An 18,498-nucleotide genomic window follows, 5' to 3' on the forward strand; every position below is an offset into this window, starting at 1 on the left:
ATTAGTAATATCAGAGACAGTTTAAAAGGCCCTGAAAGGACTTTGGTAATATGCATTGCTAAGAATTCATTTGGACAACTTTAAAAGCAACTTTCTTAATATTTTATTTTATTTGCACCTTCAGATTCCTGAAATACAAGTAGCTGTAAATGAAAATGTTAAGGGGGTTACATTTACATTTTTCACAAGCCCATATTTCTTCAGATTAGCTGCGCCCACGTTTTCAGCGCGCTTTGACACAGTGAAGGCTGAGCTTCACCTACAACAACCTGCAGCTGAACACAACACGAGTCTCCGACAAACTAAACATAAGCACTCACCAGCCCATCGATCTGGATCTGTTTCACCGGGGTCTCCAGCGGACTGGAGCCAGAAGCAGCGGATTCTTTACGGCTGGCCATTGTCTGATGAAGAGGGAAAGGGCCAAAGCACATGCACGAAGCTTTATCCGGAACGAAGCGACTACTTCCTGTGTGAAAACTTAAGAAAAAGACGTTTACCTTGTCAAAATAAGAGTCGCGATTTATCAACCTAAATGAGTGATTAAAACGTTTTTGTCCTAAAATTAAAAGCACTAATAGTGCATTGTGATATTAATCACATAATAATTTAGCAGCTCACACTATAAGTTAACTGACCACATACAGCACATTGGCTGTATTTAAAATAGAGTAACTAGACTACTGCGTAGTGAGCAGTGCATACTGCATACTACAGGTACTTCTCAAAAAATTAGCATATTGTGATAAAGTTCATTATTTTCCATAATGTAATGATAAAAATTTAACTTTCATATATTTTAGATTCACTGCACACCAACTGAAATATTTCAGGTCTTTTATTGTTTTAATACTGATGATTGTGGCATACAGCTCATGAAAACCCAAAATTCCTATCTCAAAATATTAGCATATTTCATCCGACCAATAAAAGAAAAGTGTTTTTAATACAAAAAAAAGTCAACCTTCAAATAATTATGTTCAGTTATGCACTCAATACTTGGTCGGGAATCCTTTTGCAGAAATGACTGCTTCAATGCGGCGTGGCATGGAGGCAATCAGCCTGTGGCACTGCTGAGGTGTTATGGAGGCCCAGGATGCTTCGATAGCAGCCTTAAGCTCATCCAGTGTGTTGGGTCTTGCGTCTCTCAACTTTCTCTTCACAATATCCCACAGATTCTCTATGGGGTTCAGGTCAGGAGAGTTGGCAGGCCAATTGAGCACAGTAATACCATGGTCAGTAAACCATTTACCAGTGGTTTTGGCACTGTGAGCAGGTGCCAGGTCGTGCTGAAAAACGAAATCTTCATCTCCATAAAGCTTTTCAGCAGATGGAAGCATGAAGTGCTCCAAAATCTCCTGATAACTAGCTGCATTGACCCTGCCCTTGATAAAAGACAGTGGACCAACACCAGCAGCTGACATGGCACCCCAGACCATCACTGACTGTGGGTACTTGACACTGGACTTCAGGCATTTTGGCATTTCCTTCTCCCCTCAGCAGTCTTAGCCATAATTGCGGTTTTGAGTAATGAACCAGGCTGGGAGTTTTTAAAAGCCTCAGGAATCTTTTGCAGGTGTTTAGAGTTAATTAGTTGATTCAGATGATTAGGTTAATAGCTCGTTTAGAGAACCTTTTCATGATATGCTAATTTTAAAACAATAAAAGACCTGAAATATTTCAGTTGGTGTGCAATGAATCTAAAATATATGAAAGTTAAATTTTTATCATTACATTATGGAAAATAATGAACTTTATCACAATATGCTAATTTTTTTAGAAGGACCTGTATTTACCATAATCATTTTAAACAATAGATAATACGCAAAAGTAAACGATTGAAACAGTGGTATATTGATGTCAACCGTCATTATGCTGCAGTTATCGTCACTTAAACGGAAAAAAAATATTTAGTGTTTTGTTTTAAAATAATAAAAAATAACATTGCATTGTGGGATAGCTACAAACAATATTGATAAGTCTGCGAATGGATTAAATATAATCGAACCAAAAAATGCCATGGGGGGGGGGGGTTCTTTTTAAGATCTGAGTTACAGACATCCATCCAAACAATAACAAACAACCCATTTTATAACTAAAACAGACAAGTTCTATGTTAAAACTGAATACCACAGGGTTACACATTTTCCATTACAAAATGCCACACTTTTCCAGATTTGAATTTCCAAACCTCTCAGTAGATTTTCAGACCATGTTAACATAAATGGTTAATAGAGAATAATTTTCAGCTTTACATTTGGTATATTCAGTCATATGTAAATATTTTTGTCTCTTTTTTTTTTTCATTGATTTTCCCAGTGACAACATAAAGAGCCCCTAAAATTGCTCAGTGTGCATTGTCAAATTTGCCAAGGTTAATGGTTTCTCATGCTCTGACGCTATGTAATGTGGTGCTAATAATATCCTGAGAAAAAAAAGTGCAATATAACCTGCATATTTGCTTAATGAAAAAGTGCACCTTTGACAATCACTAAAGAATCACTAAACAGCTGCCGTGATTAAACTTATTGTACAATAAAATTATTTTGATTTATAGAAAACCAAATAGGCACAACAATCTGGAAAGGCTAATATTTTTCAATACTCTTTCTTATTCCACTCATATTTTTCCAGACCTGGAAAGCACTTAAATCAAATTCCATACTTTTACAAACTTTGTTGGAACCATGACACCAATAAATACAACATTTTAGATAAACTAATTAATAACACAAAACCCATTTGCATTACGCCTACACACCACATGACCTGGTTTCAGATTTACAACTTGTTCTTGCAGCTAATCAGAGGAATCTTCTGTTTTTTTTTTTCCCAGTTCCAGTTCCACAAACTCACGAATCCTCTCATTATAACGAAGCAAACAAGCATAGACACGATGCAAATAAGCGATTCACTGTGTGAGAGAAAAATGGCCACCTTAATTAGTATTCACTTAAACAGTCTACATGAGAACTGTCCATTGCTCACTCACTCACTTGCACACACCAAAAAAATGATTTATGCTCCTCAGTGGTAACTCAACCTCATAGTAGTTAATTCCATATTGCAGTTTAAAAAAAATTCCGTGGCTCTTTCTGAAAAATGCTTTAACAAAAATAAAAGGGCGAGGGGCTACCTGACAGCTGACCTAGGATGAAATTCATATTTTTTTTGTTAAACACCATAAATCTCAATCAATACAAATACTAAAGAAAAATGGTCAGAGGAAAAACAAATTCAAATCAATATCAAAATTTAATCACAAGTGCATAAAAATTCCAATTGTATGCAGGAGTTTAACAAATCTTTAAAAATCATAATTGCCATTAAAAGAGAGATACAAAACATTGAACTACTGTGTTGTTAAATCCACTTGGGTTTCAAAAAATAAACCTTTGTCTCTCAAATGTGACATTATTAAAAAGTTAAAATGTACACATAACTAACTCTCTACTACAAATGTAAACTTACTGGGATAACGCTCATGAAGGAAAATAAAAACAGAACAATCAAAAAAAAAAAAAAAAAAAAAAGCAATTCGTGAAACTGAAGAATCCCAATGGTTTCGACAATATGGAGGTCCAACATGTACTACCAAATAACACCTATGTAGGTACAATGTCTTCATGATCTCCTTTAAAACTGGCCCCAAAGGACAAAAACTGATACAAAAAGCAACAGTAGCAAAACAGAACTATTAAATACAACTACAAAAAAATAAAATAATAAAGAATATGCATCTATACAATATGGAACCGCGGTCCTGGCGTGGCGATAATGTCACTGTACGGCTCGGTCTGCGTCAGCTCGATGGCCTGCTGTTTCTTCAGCACCAGGAAGCTGTAAAACTTGGCCGCAGCCTGTTTGTTGTTGTTGTTTTTGCACAGCTCGAGCAGGCTGATGGACTGGGCTCCAGTTTTAGCCACCACGCGCTGCCAAAACACAGAAGAAAATGAGGAAACATGCTTTGAACACTTTTTTTATGAACCTATACATATCTCATGGTCCAAATACAAACCTGGAGACCGTGAAGCATCTGCTGAGTTCTCTTGTTCCACCGGCGCTCCTCTTGATCCTGGTCTCCTCCTTGTCCCTCCTCACCCTGTTGATGAAAGCACATTGAACAATTATCAATAACATATAAAAGAAGAAAACAAAATTAAAACTTTTTCCCCCCTCACACAATTTTTACTTTTTCTTGCAATTCACACAAAAAAAAAAGTCACAATTGTGAGAGATAGACTGACTTTGCTTGCATTTTTCCCTCCTTTTACAAGAATTGTGAGATATGTAGTCAAAATTCTGAATTTGGACTTTTTTCCTCTCAGAGTTGGAAAATAAAGTCAGAATAGCAATATATAAACTCACAATTCTTAGGGGAAAACATTCAAATTGCAAGTTTCTTTACAAACCAATTGCAAATATTTTTTCTCGCAATCAGAGTTAATACCCTATTTAGAACTCTGACCTTTTCTCTAAATACTGACTTTTTATCCCCACACAAAAAGGTAACTGTTATGTTTTAACTCATAATCCTGACTTTTTTCATGAATTGGGAGGAAAAATTCTGAATTGTGAGTGATAAACTCAGAATTGTGATTCTATTAGTGTTGTCACGGTACCAAAATTTCTGTATTCGGTGCCGATACCAGTGAAAATCCACGGTTCTCGGTACCAATTTCGGTACCAATGCAAAACACAAAAATATGCTAATAAAAAAAAAAAAAAAACATTTTATCACTTAAAAATAAAACTAATGCCATTTTTTATACTTATTTACAATTGTGTAAAAAAAAATTCTACATGCAATATAATTATGAAAAACAGTAAACAAGTTTCATCCAAATTTAATTAGTTTAATGAAATTTAAAAACATTTTATTTTTTGGTAAATTAAGGGGATTTGCTATTAAAATTAAAACATGGATGAAATATTGTGTGATTTATTTCTTTAAAAAATAATTTTAATTTTTAATTTTTTTAATTTTATAATTTTTTTCAACAGTAGTAGCAGTATCACATACATTCTACTAAATAATAGTAATATTTCTAGCACAATGCATTTATGTAAAAATGTGGACGGGCTACTTTTATTTTGACACTGGTTTTACTCAAATTAAACGGTAAAATGCTTGTGAAGTGACTCAGAACAGTTCTGGTGATGTAGTTTATGTATTTATGTCCAGTCTATGTAGTAAACAAACCCGCACATCTCTGCCATTCATTCATTCACACAGAGACGCGCAGAACACAGATTCATATTTTAACCAACTTTTGCGGCTTAACATTTACAGATACTGGTCCATATGGAGATTTGATTTGATTAAGTTATGCTAACTTCAACAAATTCCGTGACTGTCTATATTAAAATGTAAGTTTCATTTTCATGACTGAAATCATAGCGCTGTATGCGTCAAGAAACGGGTTGACCGGGTACTCGGTACCACCGGTACTTAAAGAAACCTGGTCCCGTCACATTTTCATTTTTTTAGTACCGACTTGGTACCGAAGTACCGGGTCTTTTGACAACACTAGATTCTATAAGAAGTCACATATCGTAGTACGCTACATATTTGTTTTGATGTGATAGTAATTGCAGAATCAAAAGGAGACATTTTCTTCCACCTGTCAATGACAAACGTCTCACCTCTTCGTCACTGTCTTCCTTGTCTTTCTCCTTGTTTTTGTCATCTAATAGGTCCAGCTCTGGTACCAGTGCCGAGAGGTTAGTGCTGTCCTCAGGAGGAAGATCCACCTGGGGCATGTCGAGCTGTTGGGAAAGTATTGACTGATCCACGGGTTGAAGCGTCTGATCCAACACTCCCATTTGCTGGAATGACAATTGAGCAACATTAGGCTTCATTCCAAACCCTTAAAGCAGCATGATTGTCTGACTGTCTTACAAGCAAAGCTGCATCCTTCTCAAGCGTCTTGCGCTTGGCTCCACGCGGGCGAGATGGAGGCGGCATCATGGACTCGTCCAGAGCAGTTCTGCTGCCCTCCATAGAGGAAGCCTGCAGCATACTGGGCTCCTCCATGATGGTCTGATCTGTAGGGCACAAGTAGGAGACTTTCACTTGAGGCTTTCAAATGACTGTGACAAACCATAAAACCAATAAAAAAAATAGAGTTTTTGTTACTTGAAATAAAATGTAATGTTAACTGTATATAATAAAAAAAAAAACTATTTCAGCTAGTTGCCATTTTTGTTAACATTAAGTTGTACTAAAACTAGAACATTAACAAATACTATATGGATATTTCAATAAATTACAAAATGACAAACACACGACAATATGAAAGTGAAAGTGACGTGGCATGTGGCCAAGTAAGGTGACCCATACTCGGAATTAGTGATGTGCATTTGTCCCATCCAAAGTGCACACACACAGCAGTGAACACACACACAGCGTGGACACACACACACACACACACACAGCGTGGACACTAGAGCTGAAACGATTCCTCGAGTAACTCGAGTTACTTGATTACAAAAAAGCCTCTTTTAATTTATTTTAAATCTCACGTCAGGTTCTTTTGCAATGATTTTTTTAATGTGACACAACGCGTTTACGTCACCCACAAAGCGGAAAGAGACACAAGCGCTGCGTCCGAAATGGCATACTGCAAGGAGTCAGCAGTGTTTTAATTTGAGGACGCGTGCAAACGTAAAGAGAACGTTGTGACATGTGTCCATTGCAAGATAGAGCTGGCATACCACAACTAGGGCCCTATGATTTCCGCGATGCAGAAAACGCGGAATCCAGTCATAAAAACGGAATTTACAGTTTAACGCATTGCACTTACATCAAATCACGATATGGACTAATATCTGTAAATATTAAGCCGGAACAGTCTATTTAAATATGAATCCTGCATGTTCTGCATGTCTGTGTTAATGAATGGAGCAGAAGCTCGTCTTCATTCATTAAACACACGGAAGCGCACGTGAAGCTCCGGTGATTTTAGCGTCTGCTGTCTCAATAAATAAGGACGTGAACACATGAACAACATCTCCAGAACTGCTCTGACAGTCACTTCATGAGCATTTGACCGTTTGATTTGAGTAAAACTAGCGTCACATCACATACACAGAACTGTAAAGGTACGTCAATCCGTCAAAATAAAAGTCTGGTTTAGTGTAAAAACAAGTATTTGCCAGATATGTATTACTATTGTTCAGCAGAATGTACATATACTACTACTACTACTACAAAAAAAAAAATATCAAACACTATTTTTTTTTTTAAAGTTAAATCACACAACATTTCTTCCATGTTTTCTTTTTACTAGTAAATCCCATTTGTTTAACAAAAAGTTAAGATTGCTTAATTTTCAAAAATTAAAAGATAAATTAAATTAATGTTTTATCTGTTTAATGTGCATCTCAGAAAATGCTTTATTTAAAACCCCAACTGAATGGCACTTAAATGCACTTAATTCATCTGTCAACTTTATTGTAATTGTTCACAGTACAAGTACAGGCAGAGAAACAATGGGTAATAATTAAATGTTTTTTTATGTATGCATTGCATTCTATGCATTTTAAAAAATAAAAATATTTTTTTTCTAAAAAAGGAAACTTAGTTGTTCATTTTTAGAGACCCAGGAGTCTTATTTTCTCTTGCATAATTAATATTGCACTTTAATTAAGCAAAAACATATTTTATCCGATTACTCGATTAATCAATGGAATTTTTTGTAGAATACTCGATTACTAAAATATTCGATAGCTACAGCCCTAGTGGACACACACACACACACAGCGTGGACACACACACAGCGTGGACACACACACACACACACACACACACACACACAGCGTGGACACACACACACACACACACACACACACACACACACACACAGCGTGGACACACACACACACAGCGTGGACGGACACACACACACACAGCGTGGACACACACAGACACACACAGCATGGACACACACCCAGAGCAGATATTATTTGGGGACTCAATGGTTTACAGGTAGATGTATTTGAAATCGATTTTTGTTTTTTTATGTGTTTAAAAATATTGTTATTATCCACTGTAAACATTTTTAAATCTTTTTAATTTAACATTTTAACCCACTTCTATTTTCAATTTTCTATTGCATTATCATATGTTTTCTAATTACTACAGAACTGTACTATTAGATCTATTTTAAGTCCGTATTACTTAAATACGTTTTCAACATCGACTGCCCCAGTTTATTATTGTCTCACTTTCACAGCACATTAAACATCACTCTCTTACTTGATCTGGACAAACTGTGCATCAATTGAAAGTTTAAAGACTCTAGCTTCGATATTTGACCAATATTCTGATAAAACATTGTTGCAGTGACAGTTATTTAGTCATTTATGTCAGGAGTGCAAAATAATAAATCTGTATTATGCCACATTTTGAATAGAAATTCACCACTCATTCATATTCAGTCACGTCAGCAGCGGTTTATTTGTGTTCACATAGACTCACTGAACAGCGTCAATAAGGATTTATAGACCAAAAATGCATATCGGCGGAGATATATGTATATATTTACTGATGTTTACTTCATATTTCTTCAGACAGAATCGTAATTTCGATTCATTTTCCACTGATTTACGCGATCTGATGATAAACAGCCCCTCCCAGCGATCTCTGTGTGTGTGTGCAGAGCTGGGAGCTCGTGTGTGTGTCAGTCAGACTCCGATTGGTCCTTCTGGTTTTCAATCTTAGAGTGTCATAACCGGACACCGCCACATCGTGTCACATGCTTCCTGAACACTTCCTGGCAGTTATCTGACCAAAACAACAGTGATACAGCTCTGTACACACGAAATATCAGAGTAATAAACCCGCGATTACGATAGTAAAGTTTGGTATGAGATTTTCTTGAGATCTGGGGCGTTTTTATAAAAAAAAATCTAAAATGTACATCTGAAATGCTAATTTTGCAGTGATGTAAAAGGCTATAAATAGCATATTTTTACAACAGTAAACGACCAAATTCTACCCCTGATCGCTAGAGGAAGTTATTATAAACACTCGATCGGGGTTTAAAGTGAGTTTTGAGTAAAAGTGTACTAATAATTTCATAAATTGTCTGATGTAGCTTGATGCTAACGTTAGCTCTAATGCTACTAATAGCAGGTGCATTTCTTCTTCATAATGCATTTCTGTCACAATAATTCACGTAAGGTCGTAAGGAAATGTTTTGTTGTATTTTTATAGTAAGACTTTTGATAAATAAGGGCTAAATGCATACTGAGATTAAAGCGAGATTGCAGCTTTGTGTCTTTGTAAAGCCTGAAAAACCACAATAAAGGCTAATAAAGGTGGAATAAAAACAATAGAATAATGATAAAAGAATAATGCGGATAATGTGTCATACCTAGCAGAGGTGTGAAAGACTCGATTGGTGAGAACAATAGAACCATGAATCTGAGATTTTTTCAAAGCCAACACACATACAGGGAGCAGTGTGTTTACATGTGAGATTTTACAGAGATGACAAGTGCCATAAATCAATCAGATTAGCCTTCTCTAAAAACACACATGACATGGCCTTAGAAAATATTTCATAAAATTCAGTTTTACAGATTCGATTATGAAATTTTTAATTAAGTTTTGGAAGACTTTAGCTACACTGTGTTTTTAAACTCATATCCTACATCAACAATTTTTAAAATACATTAAAAAAAAAATATGTTTTTAATATTTTTATTTTTATGTTTGAGCTTATATATCTCTATTATCATAACAGTCTGTGTGATTCTGATTCATGAACAGTAAACTTTGAAGTGTCAGCTTTGTGAACAAACGTTGATTATGTATCTAGTCAGTAAGAATCATGAGCAGAAACTTTTTTAATTTTGGGTATGTCATTTCTGTCTCCATGACAAAAATGGGGGGTGACTGGTAAGGGGTTAAACATATTTTACTTGTTTACACCCATCACTCACTTGTGGTCCCCAGACCCAGTTGAAAACCCGTCTGTTAAGCTACAGCAGTCTTTCTTATATAGCCACTCAACAGAATGTCAAGAGCTTACCAATGACTTCACTCCTGTGACCCAGCACCTCCTCTCTAGGCACTTCTGGGTTCTCCAGCTCCTTCAGGAAGTCTTCCAGGCTGTCGGCCTCTCCTCCCTTCCTCCTCTTCCTCAGCTCATCAGGCACCACTGGAGTCAAGCAGCGAGTAAACATCTACAACAGACACATTTCCAGGGGTTAAAGCAAAAAAAAAAAAAAAAAAAAAAAAAAAAAAAAAAATCTTTAACATTTGAAAGGATACTTTGGCAAAGTTATCGCTTTCTATATTCAAACAGATTTTTTCCCCCATGAATATATAGTTGACCTGAAGAATGAAAGCTATTTCAGACATTAAATAGTTCACTTAGCTCATGAGATGAGACAAAATAAAGAAATGTTTCACTAGAAAGAGGCAATACTTTAATACTATTTTTAAGAATTTTTGAATGACAAAATATTTGTCTTTTAATAACAAAGTAAAATGTAGTTAAAATAGAATCTAGGGCTGTAACTAATTAATATTTTGATAATCATGTAAACTACTGATAATTTTTGACAACTGAGTAGTCTGATATTTTCTGTAACACAGACCTAAGTGAAAGCCAGTCTTTAGTATGACTATTTATGTATAAACTAATGATGAGGCAATAATAATTGGCTCAAATAAAACATTAAAACCAAGTAATTACATGGTTTTATTGAACAACTGTTTTAAATACCTAATGCAATATCCCAATACATAATATGAACATAACCAACTGAAGTTATCAAGTATTATAACAAATCCCTGCAGAGGCCGCCAATGGCCTGGTGATGGTTCACTTTACAGTGTGATTAAACTATGTTTAAATCAATTTAATCTTAATATTTGGCCACATGTAAGCTCAAATTTATTTTGAAATGGTGATGTATAATAAATGTCACATTTAGAAACAGGTTCATGTATTCTCCTGTGTTTGCAAAGGTTTATAAATTATTTACATAACAAATGTAGTGAGATAATGCACACCGTTTTCCCAGATGAACATTAAATTACCGATAAGTCACCAAGAGATCATGTGTGAATAGGGCGCATTAAAAAATCCCAGTAAATTTGGTCTGGCGATCATATCGTTCTTTTGGTGATGACATGATTACTCTGAGCTGTTTACAAAGCGACGCTGCTTTTAAATATTTTTTTCTATCTAAATACGCGCTAAATTGACATCTTTGACCATTGCGCCTCGCAGCTTTTTGTTGCACTTCTCCATTCATCAGGGCTGCGACTCTGCAATTGGATACTATTATGCATGTGTCATGTTTATAAGAGCAAAAAAATCTGATTGGCTAGTAATATTAGTTTGGTTGAGAGTAAAGCTGTGCTCCTCTCATACCATTGGTAGGCAAACTCATTGACTCTAAAGTTGATGTTTTTTTAATTTAGGACTATATTTTTCCAGAATCCAAACGCTGCATGCCGGTGCCAGAGAACTTTATGTCCTGCATTTCCCTTTATTTTAGCCCTGAGACTGATGTTACAGTGACTTAAGATCAACCATCACCTTCAGCAGTCGGCCGTTCCAGAGAGGCTGTGCAGGCAATGAGAACAGCTTCTCTACACCCCCAGTTTCCTTCCACATCATCAGTTTCTTAGTAGGAGGAGCCAAATCCAGCGTGGTGACTATATCAGAGTAGTCACTCAACTGAGCGCGGATGGTCTTACTGTCCAACTCCTTCAGACTGTCCACAATGAGCTTTCTCTTTCTCTTAGCCTTGGTCTCTTTTACTGAGAACACATCACAAGTGTTGCATTAATTGATATTCAGGCAACAAAAATCTAAATATAGATAGTTGAAACAAGCTGTTAGACTGAGATTTGAAATTTGATCATTCAATTCAATGTAATGTTTTTGTTCATTTTTACCAGTAATGTCGATGGGTTCAAGAGCAAAAGCTTCGTCTTCATTAGGTACCAGAGTGGTCTGTTCTGTCTGGTCTGTGGTGTTGGGAAGAGGCTCCACTGGTGCAGAGTCTGGACTGTCAGGACCGACAGCAGCTGAAATGATAATGTAGACACGTTATGAAATTAAAAGACTTCACACTTGTATTTGCTCTTCATATTTGTTTAAAAATGCAAAAATTTTTTAATGCATTTCAAACACTTATTTCTTGCTCAATAATTCATCATAGAATAAGTTACTACACCAGTTTATTACACTATTTTTACAATATCCTTGTTCCTTTCTTACTATAGTAATAACAGTACAAAATGTATAATTACAAGCAACTAACCCTTAGCCAAACACTTACTTAATGTAAATGTAAAATATTTACATTAAATGTAACCAAATAGTTTACAATCTTGAAAAAAGTGCTTGAAACTGTAGGATTAAGTAATGTTTTGAAGTTGTCAAGAAATATTAAATATTTGATTTGGATTAAACCAATTACTTGGTTATCAGTGATGATATCAAATATTTTCATGAAAATTAGATTTTGTAACGTAGGCAATTACCACAGACACAAACATTCTTGATTTATATATTTCAATAAAAACTTGATATGGCAGGGACAATTTCAATAAAACATTTTTACTTCATAATTCACATTTCTAGTTATTTTATAGAGACAAGATATAACTAAGAAACTGTGCAGGATTTACGTACGAGAAAAAGCATCAAAGTCGTCGTCATCATCACCGTGGTCTTGAGGCATCATCACACTGTCTGTGATAGTAGGAGGATCATCGAATATACCACCACCATCCTCCACTGAAATTGAGCAGACACAAAGTTTAGTATCACATCATCATTTGAACACTACACAAGTCAAATTAATTGGAACTTACTCAGAATTCCACCATCACTGTTTTCCAGGTTGTTGTCCCCAAAGTCGTCATAGTCAAGGTTGGTTGATTTCTCAGGGAGCTGAGCGGGACCAGGCTCAGCTTCCATGAGAAGAGTGGCAGCAGAGGATCCATGGATGATGTCCACCTCGAAAGCATTCTCTTCTCTCATTATCTCACGGTCATCCATGCCAAAGTCACCTGATATGACATTACCAGCATTAAGAGAAGTAGAACATTGATCAGGTGACTCACTAGAATGAATAAATACACTAGAATTAGTACACAGACTGCTCAGATGGGGCATCCAAGTATCACAATAATCCAAAAGACTACAGTTCATCAATTAAAGGGTTAGTTTGCCCAATTTGCAAAATTATGTCATTAATAACTTACCCTCATGTTGTTCCGTTTATTTTTGGAACACAGTTTAAGATATTTTAGATTAAGTCAGAGAGCTCTTAGTCCCTCCATTGAAACTGTGTGTACAGTATACTGTCCATGTCCAGAAAGGTAAGAAAAACATAATCAAAGTAGTCCATGTGACATCAGAGGGTCAGTTAGAATTTTTTGAAGCATCGAAAATACATTTTGGTCCAAAAATAGCAAAAACTACGACTTTATTCAGCATTGTCTTCTCTTCCGTGTCTGTTGTGAGAGAGTTCAAAACAAAGCAATTTGTCATATCCGGTTCGCGAACGAATCATTCGATGTAACCGGATCTTCTTGAACCAGTTCACCAAATCGAACTGAATCGTTTTAAACGATTCGCGTCTCCAATACGCATTAATTCACAAATGACTTGAGCTGTTAACTTTTTTAATGTGGCTGACACTCCCTCTGAGTTAAAACAACCAATATCCCGGAGTAATTCATTTACTCAAACAGTACACTGAATGAACTGCTGTGAAGAGAGAACTGAAGATGAACACCGAGCCGAGCCAGATAATGACTCATTCACGAGTCAAGAACCGTTTCTGTCAGACGCGTCCGATTCGAGAACCGAGGAGCTGATGATACTGCGCATGTGTGATTCAGCGTGAAGCAAACCGACACACAGAGCGCTTGCACTGAACTGATTCTTTTGGTGATTGATTCTGAACTGATTCTGTGCTAATGTTATGAGCCCAGGTAAACCGAAGGCTTGCAGTCATCGGCAATGACGCCATTATGTCGAGCGCAAAAGAACCGGTGAACCGTTTTCTTCCACCGGTTTATTGAATCGAACTGTCAGAAAGAACTACTGATGCATCCTGTTCTTGACTCGTGAACGAGTCATTATCTGGCTCGGCTCGGTGTTCATTTCTCTTTTCACATCAGTTCAGTCAGTGTACTGTTTGAGTACATTAATTACTCCGGGATATTGGTTTGTTTGAACTCAGAGGGAGTGTCAGCCACATTAAACAAGTTAACAGCTTAAGTTATTTGTGGATTAACGCGTATTGCAGACGCAAACGGTTTAAAACGATTCAGTTAGATTTGGTGAACTGGTTCAAAAAGATCCGGTTACAGCGAATGATTCGTTCACGAACCGGATATGACAAACTGCTTTGTTTTGAACTCTCTCTCTCTCTCACAACAGACACGGAAGAGAAGACAATGCTGAATAAAGTCGTAGTTTTTGCTATTTTTGGACCAAAATGTATTTTCGATGCTTCAAAAAATTCTAACGGACCCTCTGATGTCACATGGACTACTTTGATAATGTTTTTCTTACCTTTCTGGACATGGACAGTATACTGTACACACAGTTACAATGGAGGGACTGAGAGCTCTCGGACTAAATCTAAAATATCTTAATCTGTGTTCCGAAGATAAATGGAGGTCTTACTGGTTTGGAACGACATGAGGGTGAGTCATTAAATGACATAATTTTCACTTTTATATAAACAAGGCAATTATTTAAAGTTCTTTATGAACCACAGGATTACTTGTAAAAAAAAAAGATGCAAAAAAAAATGCAAAAGGCAGCAAAACTGAATGTTTCTGTCAATGGTAAGTTTTAATTTAGATTGTTGGTAATAATATAAGAAAAGTAGTTTAAATGTTTTTCTTTAGCAATTTGGCATAAATCTAAAGGTAAATGCAAAAGTAAAAAGCAGTGAATAATTGATGAAAGATTGTATTACTGTACTGTGTAAAAATGGAATCACATTTTTGAAAAAGCATTTTAAGAAATGATGTTTGGATTTAAAATAATGGATACATGTAATGTTTGTGGTTAACAGCCATGAATCAGAAGCAGATTCCTGTGAAAGCACAGTCCGTGCTGCTTCTGTACCACACATGGACTACATACACACTGCAAACGGAGTATGTGTGAACCTCACAAAATCAGGCTTGTGCGGTGTAATATTCTGTGCAACAATTACATGATTGTAAAAAAATCAAAAATACAGTGCTTGTTCAAACATTCAGGTGAGATAAATATATATTTATCACTATAAATAATTCTACATGATAAAAAAAAGGCTTTAGAAAGATCAGCATCAGTGATCGGATTGGCAGATACAGCTTTTTGTGATCGGCCTCAAAAATCATGATCAGAGCACCCCTAGTTTTAATATAGAAAATAGTTTATTAATGTATTTAAATGGAAGTGCACAAAAAAAAAAAAAATCAACACAAATGTATTTCAGACCTGTTGGGAAACAATGATAAAAACAAAAGCTTTTGAGTTTTTACCAAAGTCATTGTCGGCCATGAGACTGATGTTTCCTACTTCCTCCCTCATGGTGATCTCTTCAACACGGCTCTGGTTCAGGGTGAACTGCTGTGCTACATCTATATCACTGAAATAGAGGCATTATATCCATAAATCATGAACGCAAAGTCATACTCAGCAGGAGTCATTTAACATGGAAGAATTTCACATAGATGTTTTTAAAATTCCAGGACCACTGTGAAGTTTTATACAGCAAGCAAAGTGACACCAATTACACTATAAATATTTCATATACTGCCTAGGTCTTAACATACACCTAACATTTTGTGTTAAAAATAACGTCAAGCGTTTCTTACTCCAGATCAGGAAGGGGCTGGTCAAAATCGTGGAACTCCTCTGGTAAGGTGATGGCGTTGTATGCAGCCTCACGGTTGTCTTCTGGCAGATCAACGACTCCTACAAAACACAATGCATTCTAATAAATACAGACAGTCAAACCCAGGTGACTTTGAAATCTACAGATTTCATTGAAATGTGCGTTCAGATTCACTACCTGGGCGGAAAGCCATTTTAATCTTGATAAACGCTTCATTACAATCAGCCAGAAGATATTTGGCTTTTCTATGGTAGATCCTCACCACACCCAAGAGAAGATGGCCAGATGTACGCAGAGCCATTTTCACCTATTTTAACAGTAACAAAACAGAATTCACATATGCATTGACACACACTATCCAAAAGAAAACAAGAAGCAGCGTTAAAGACGTACCTTTGGTGAAATGATGCTTTCCACGCTGCTCTCCAGGTTGCATTCAAAGACGTGTGCTTTTGTCAGCTTCTTGTCCCAATGGGCCGCCAGCCAGATCTTGGCCAGCGGCCCACGTTTACTGAGGACAAAGTGGGCGTAAAACATTGCCCTGGTGTCTGGTCAAAGCTCCCCGAAATCTCTCTGCTACACCTGGAAAGAAATACAATAGCATTCCTTCAAAACTTAAGACCATAGTAATGTCTCAAAACCTATGCACCGGAAAATGACCACCTAGGCAGCAATTTAAAGGGTTAGTTCACACAAAAAAGAAAATTGTCATTAATGACTCACCCTCATGTCATTCCAAACCCGTAAGACCTCTGTTTATCTTCGGAACACAATTTAAGATATTTTAGATTTAGTCCGAGAGCTTTCAGTCCCTCCATTAAAGCTGTGTGTACGGTATACTGTCCATGTCCAGAAAGGTAAGAAAAACATCATCAAAGAAGTCAATGTGAGTGACAGTTAGAATTTGTTGAAGCATCGAAAATACATTTTGGTCCAAAAAAATAAAAAATTACTACTTTATTCAGCATTGACTGTTGTGAGTGCGTTCACGATTCTGCTGATGTATGACGCTGCTGACGTGTTATCTGGTGCGCCCAATAACAAAGAAAATATGTCAGCAGCGTCATACGTTACCAGCGTCACTGCAGTGTTGTGGAAGAGAAGACAATGCTGAATAAAGTCGTAATTTATTTTTTTTTGGACCAAAATGTATTTTAGATGCTTCAACAAATTCTAACTGACCCTCTGATGTCACATTGACTACTTTGATGATATTTTTATTACCTTTCTGTACATGGACAGTATACCGTACATACATTTTCAATGGAGGGACAGAAAGCTCTCAGATTAAATCTAAAATATCTTAAACTGTGTTCCGAAGATGACCGGAGGTCTTACGGGTTCAGAACGACATGAGAGTCATTATTGACATAATTTTCATTTTTGGGTGAACTAACCCTTTAAGCACCATTGGCAGCTCATTAGTTTTGAGATACAGAATACACGAGAATGATATAATGTATAATTTATACTGCACAACCAGCCAACGTGTGCAAGACTCCAAAAACACAGGTTTAGATTTAGCTGTAAAAATTATTCACTTAGTCGGAGTTAACTTACTAGTCAGATGTATTACTGTATAATAGCATTTAAAAGGATTGCCCGCCTTTACATCAATATTAAAACGTGAAGGCGAGGTAACGTTAAAACACAGTTGCCCGCCACCAAAACGCTGTATTATCCCATGCAAAGCTTTCAAAAAGGTCGAATACACGCGAAATATAGCAAATGCATTAATAAAGAGTTCAATCATTTTTCACCCAAGCGTTTGGCTAAGTTGTTGATTAGCAGGCTGCGCTACTTAACCATAAAATAACCGATAAATATATTACTTCTAAGCTGCAAGTGACAGTTTATTTTTTCTGGTTCATGAACAACGAAAACAAGCTAGAAACCAATAATAGTTACAATTTTAACGATACCTGCAAAGCCGAATTATTTTCAAGCAATCGTTAGCAATTAGCATTAGCCAACTGTTGATTAGCAACAGCACGCAAGCGTCAAATTTCACCCTCCCGCTCATATATTCCACTTAACAAGCATGTTTATCCGGAACAACACACATTTTCCGAAACGTACCATTCAAAATATGTTATCCGTGTTGATTACGGTAAGTCTATTCTCTCCCCTCCTGCGGAGAGAAGTTAGCAACCGTTTCCTCTCATTGAATCCGACAAAGATGGCGCGCGCTCTCGGCGGGATGTTTACAGTCAAAATTTGGGGGTGGGAGGAGCTTTGTTAGTGAATGAAAGGAAGTGGCTGCAGGGGGGCTGGTGGTAGGAGGGGCTTAACTGATGATTGACAGGACTTGGCTGCAGTGGAGCCCAATGACAGCGCGCTGTGCGACTGGCAGAGGGCGGTGTTGTGTTACTAAACCAGTACTGGGTTTCTATGGTTTGTTTATTAGCTGAGGCGTCACAAAAATGAGCGACAAGAAGTCGAATAATTCTATAGTTCCTAGAATTCAGTCTCTTTTGTTTGCATGAACAGATGAATAAATGTACATTTCATAACTTTCTCATAAAATGTTTACATATATATAAATAAAATAGGAAATATTAAAAACCCAAAATAACCCTACAGCTTTCCCTTATACATAAATTCATTATATTT

The 18,498-nt window shown here is 36.4% G+C and overlaps 2 protein-coding genes across 4 annotated transcripts in view; both read right to left on the bottom strand.

Moving 5' to 3' along the window:
- LOC132103414 (eukaryotic translation initiation factor 3 subunit H-A-like) overlaps nt 1–476 on the bottom strand; it is a 52,487-nt gene extending 52,011 nt beyond the window's left edge. Inside the window, exon 1 of the mRNA XM_059508493.1 lies at nt 321–476. Coding sequence (XP_059364476.1) covers nt 321–434 — 114 coding nt within the window. The 5' untranslated portion in view covers nt 435–476. The remainder of the gene's footprint in view (nt 1–320) is intronic.
- Nucleotides 477–3,236: 2,760 nt separating this feature from the next.
- Nucleotides 3,237–18,120, bottom strand: LOC132103415 (double-strand-break repair protein rad21 homolog A-like). 3 transcript variants are annotated; one of them, XM_059508495.1, is made up of 14 exons: nt 17,965–18,120; nt 16,279–16,467; nt 16,063–16,192; nt 15,866–15,965; nt 15,530–15,636; nt 12,848–13,045; nt 12,666–12,770; nt 11,924–12,055; nt 11,562–11,785; nt 10,041–10,194; nt 5,903–6,048; nt 5,647–5,829; nt 4,019–4,102; nt 3,237–3,932 (listed from the first exon to the last, which is right to left on the bottom strand). In XM_059508495.1, exons 2-14 carry the CDS (start codon nt 16,420–16,422, stop codon nt 3,741–3,743), a joined length of 1,899 nt encoding a protein of 632 aa, XP_059364478.1. In that variant the 5' UTR covers nt 16,423–16,467; nt 17,965–18,120; the 3' UTR covers nt 3,237–3,740. The 3 variants fall into 3 exon arrangements, with proteins under 3 accessions (XP_059364478.1, XP_059364480.1, XP_059364479.1); XM_059508497.1 differs by having other exon boundaries at nt 15,866–15,962; nt 16,060–16,192; XM_059508496.1 differs by lacking the exon at nt 17,965–18,120 and adding an exon at nt 17,794–17,812.
- Nucleotides 18,121–18,498: the final 378 nt, after the last annotated feature.

Source organism: Carassius carassius, chromosome 24 (assembly GCF_963082965.1).
Source record: "Carassius carassius chromosome 24, fCarCar2.1, whole genome shotgun sequence".
NCBI lineage: Eukaryota > Metazoa > Chordata > Actinopteri > Cypriniformes > Cyprinidae > Carassius > Carassius carassius.